This window comes from Wolffia australiana, chromosome 2 (assembly GCF_029677425.1).
Source record: "Wolffia australiana isolate 7733 chromosome 2, ASM2967742v1".
In the NCBI taxonomy this organism is placed as follows: Eukaryota; Viridiplantae; Streptophyta; class Magnoliopsida; order Alismatales; family Araceae; genus Wolffia; species Wolffia australiana.
Genome location: NC_135836.1, coordinates 15,268,141 through 15,272,118, shown reverse-complemented (window position 1 = coordinate 15,272,118; position 3,978 = coordinate 15,268,141). Strand labels below are relative to the sequence as shown.

Genomic DNA, 3,978 nt, shown 5'->3' with positions numbered 1-3,978 from the left:
GACTTCATTGCATCGTCTTCTTTGAGCTGTCACCTGTTATACTGAGGGTGGATGATCTCATCTTGACAAATTAATCATCTTCATGAACTTTGTGATGCACCCAAACTAAGACTATTTAGAATCCCATGATTTGGGACATATAAGTAATTATCAAAGTACAACTATTCATCTACAAGACTTCTTTGGTGTATCAAGTCTAAATACCGCCACTTACACAACATGACGTAAACAACCTGATTGACAGTTCAATATAATACTATTCAGGGATTCACATAGATCAATTCAGTGAACTCTTTCCACTGAAGAGCACTCACTATCTATTCTTAGTGTCTCTACTCTAATGGCTACGAGATCAGCCATACTCATCATACTAGAGAGGTTAGATAGTGCTATTTTCTGAATATTTTGATGTCATTCTCAAGTATCATTAAAATACAAATATTTATAATACATGCTTAAAGACTAGTGATCTTCGTATTGCGATTTCATCATAATTTACTAAGTCTGATCATGTATTCATGAATTTTATTATAAGCATCACATATCCACTTTAATGAGTATGTTCTACTAATGAACATGGAAAAATATATGGAATGTGTGATTGGCTTGTCGCCCACATATATTTCCATCAGATCTATCTTTCTCTCTTTCATCTCTGATCTGTCTCTCTAGGTGACTTTGCAATCTATTTATTTCTTTTTATAGATATTTTGTCTTTCTTCCTTTATACCTCTCTCTCATATTGTACCTCTATTTCATTTCTGAATTATCTTTATCTCATTTTTTATCAGTCTTTCTCCTGACTTGTCTCTATTCTTTACATTTCTTTCTTGCTTTCTCTCCATTGAATTGTGCTATTTACTTGTATAGTTGCGCACTCATTTTGTAGTGAATCAACGACCAAATTGTATCTTTACCAATTAAAGCTGATTCAATAAGTATTTGAATAAAGTTTTTTGACATTAAATGATGAACTTGAAGTTTCGACTTTGACTAATACTTAGACTCGAGTTATTTATAAAATGTTGGACCTTGTTAACCGATAAAATATGATTGAAAGTGGAGTAAATGATAAATGGGCTGGGCTGTACAGAAAGAAAATTCGACTGGGCACTGGGCAATATGGGCTTTTGAGATTCAGCCCAAATGAGATCTAGAGATCTTGAAATATCTTCAACACGACTGCCTAGTGCGATCACAGTCGATCTCTACTGTCGTCTCTGTCGATCTCTACTACTGTTGCAGATCTGCGAGGCGAAGTCGGGAGGTGGAGGAGATGGCGTCTGGCGCGGGGGTCGTGCTGAACAGCGGCCACACGATGCCGATCATCGGTCTCGGAGTGTGGAGGATGGAGAAGAAGCTCATCAGAGATCTAATTCTCTCGGCTATCAAGATCGGTTACCGGCATTTTGATTGCGCTGGTCTGTTCGACTGATTCCTCTGTTTCATACGTTTCGTCTCCATATTGCATATTTTTGTTTGATTGATCCTCTATTTTTTACTATTATTGTATCTGTTTGCATTGTTCAACGAAATTTTACGAGAGCGCTTTGATGGTTTTTTTTTTTATAAAGAGAGCAAATGCGCGTCTTACTTGTGTTGTTAAAGTCCGAAATTTATCGGATTAATTAGCTTTAAATTTCCTTTTTGGCGCGTGAGGATCGGAATAAACTTTTTCGATTATTCATTTTGCATCTTTTCGATTTCATACGTTGGGAATCTGCACCTTGGCGTCACATCATTGCAATCGTCTCCTAATTTTTAGTCTCTTTTGCAGCCGATTATCTAAACGAGGCAGAGGTTGGGGATGCTCTCGCTGAAGCTTTTGAAACTGGCCTAGTTAGGCGGGAAGAACTGTTCATCACGACGAAGGTAAGCTTTTGAATCAGATAGAAGATTTAAAACAGTTGATAATTATCCTAACTGGCGTTTCTCATTTTTCCCCCTCGCTCTAAAGTTGTGGAATTCTGATCATGGGCACGTCCTTGAAGCGTGTAAAGACAGTCTCAAGAAACTCAGGCTGGATTATCTTGATCTTTACCTTATTCACTTCCCTGTCGCCACCAAGCACACTGGTACTTTAACAAAAATTTCCCCGAACTTTAATTAAAGTTCTTAATTTTTTTTGGCTGCTAGTTCGCCTATTTAGCATTTTTGATATTTTATTCCTCTTTTGATTTAGGGGTCGGGTCAACCTCCAGTGCTCTCGATGAAAATGGGGTTCTGGAGATCGACATTACCATTTCCCTGGAAACTACCTGGCATGCCATGGAGGAGCTTGTGGGATTAGGCTTGGTGCGCAGCATAGGCATCAGGTACTACGGTTTATTTGTAGAATTATTATTTTTCTCTATTTTTGCCTCAGATATAAAAATTTCATACATTTTCGAAGTAAAAAAATCCACTCCAAAAACTAGGGTGAATATACCTTTATTTGATCTCCCCCCTTGAAGATTCCTGTGTCTTTGATCTTTGGACTTCATATTCTTTCTGATTGAGCGCACTCTTAAAGATTATTTGTCCAGTCTTTTTTTTAAATGCATACTTATCCTTTATTTCTAACTTAGATTACCAGACCTTTGCTCATATTGATACAACTTTATGATGGTAGGACGTTGCGCTGATTTCTGGAATGTTACATATTATTTTTCAATGGAATAAGCCAGTCGTTTGTGATTTTTTTTTTCTGGGAGGCATCGGATTTTAACCATGATTAAAGTGCAGCAACTATGATATCTTTCTCACAAGAGATTGCTTGGCCTACGCAAAGATAAAGCCATCCGTGAACCAAATCGAAACCCATCCCTACTTTCAGCGAGATTCTCTTGTCAAGTTCTGTCAAAAGCACGGGGTATCTGTTACAGCCCACACTCCTCTTGGTGGGTCAACGGCCAATGCTGAGTTGTTCGGCTCAGTCTCCAGCCTGGACGATCCAGCCATTAAGGTGTGTGCATATTATCTTCTAGATTTCTTGTGCCATATCAATCTTCACTAGTTTTGATGGGTATTTTCCGTAGGGCCTGGCTGAGAAATATAAGAGGACGCCAGCTCAATTTGTTCTTCGTTGGGGCATCCAAAGAGACATTGTTGTCATTCCCAAGAGCTCCAAGCTAGAGAGGCTGCAGGAGAATTTCGAGGTCTTTGATTTTGAGATATCTGAAGAGGATATGGAGGAGATGAAGACTCTGGACAGAAAATATCGCACCAATCAACCAGCCAAGTTCTGGGGCATTGATCTATATGCGTAATTCCTGATAAAAATCATTTGTATTAGGTACGGTGCGGAATAATCTCCATTTTGATGAACTTCGTTCCATTTATCCATGTAGTACCGTGGTAACTGATTTCCTAATCCTAGTTTTTCTCCTTATTCTTAATGTGAAAATACTTAATATTAATAATGGTATGCATTGCAAGAGCAGTGCTCCTCCCACCCGCCAGCAAGATTAGTGTCTGAAGAAGGATGCTTCTAGTTAACCCACGTTGAGGACTGATCTAAAAACCAGTTGCACAAGGTTGGGTGCATTATGAAAAAAAAAGAGAATCAGATATGGGCTTTGTCACTTTCGGCCAACCTTGAGGTTGTGCCCGTAGACCAATCCAGCCATGCTCTGGTAGCCACCTAGGGGGATTTTATAGATAAGTGGCGTGTTTATAAGTGTTTATAGGCGTGGAACGATTATAAATATCCCAATTGCACTAGTATCCTACTCGTCCACGCCCATGTTCAGAAAATGAAAAGATATATAAATGATACCTTGCAGGTGTTCGGTGACGTGTGCACGTCGACGTCCCACCAAAGCCCCCCTTGATGACGATGATGGAGCTGTATTTGAGCTGTCCTCGCAGCCGTCAGATGGCATCGATGAAGTGCGTGGCGAGAACCTCCTTCAAGGCGGGTGCAGTCCACCCCTCTAGCTTGAGACGTCGTCGGCTAGACGGGAGGGTGAGCGCTCTCACCTCGAGTGCTCCACGCGA

General features: G+C 39.9%; 1 protein-coding gene across 1 annotated transcript; it reads left to right on the top strand.

Annotated features, from left to right (window-relative positions):
- Window positions 1-1,189: 1,189 nt before the first annotated feature.
- Window positions 1,190-3,370, top strand: LOC144716959 (NADP-dependent D-sorbitol-6-phosphate dehydrogenase-like). Its single transcript, XM_078592250.1, has 6 exons — window positions 1,190-1,421; window positions 1,778-1,872; window positions 1,958-2,075; window positions 2,183-2,315; window positions 2,725-2,944; window positions 3,018-3,370. Exons 1-6 carry the CDS (start codon window positions 1,277-1,279, stop codon window positions 3,246-3,248), a joined length of 942 nt encoding a protein of 313 aa, XP_078448376.1. The 5' UTR covers window positions 1,190-1,276; the 3' UTR covers window positions 3,249-3,370.
- Window positions 3,371-3,978: the final 608 nt, after the last annotated feature.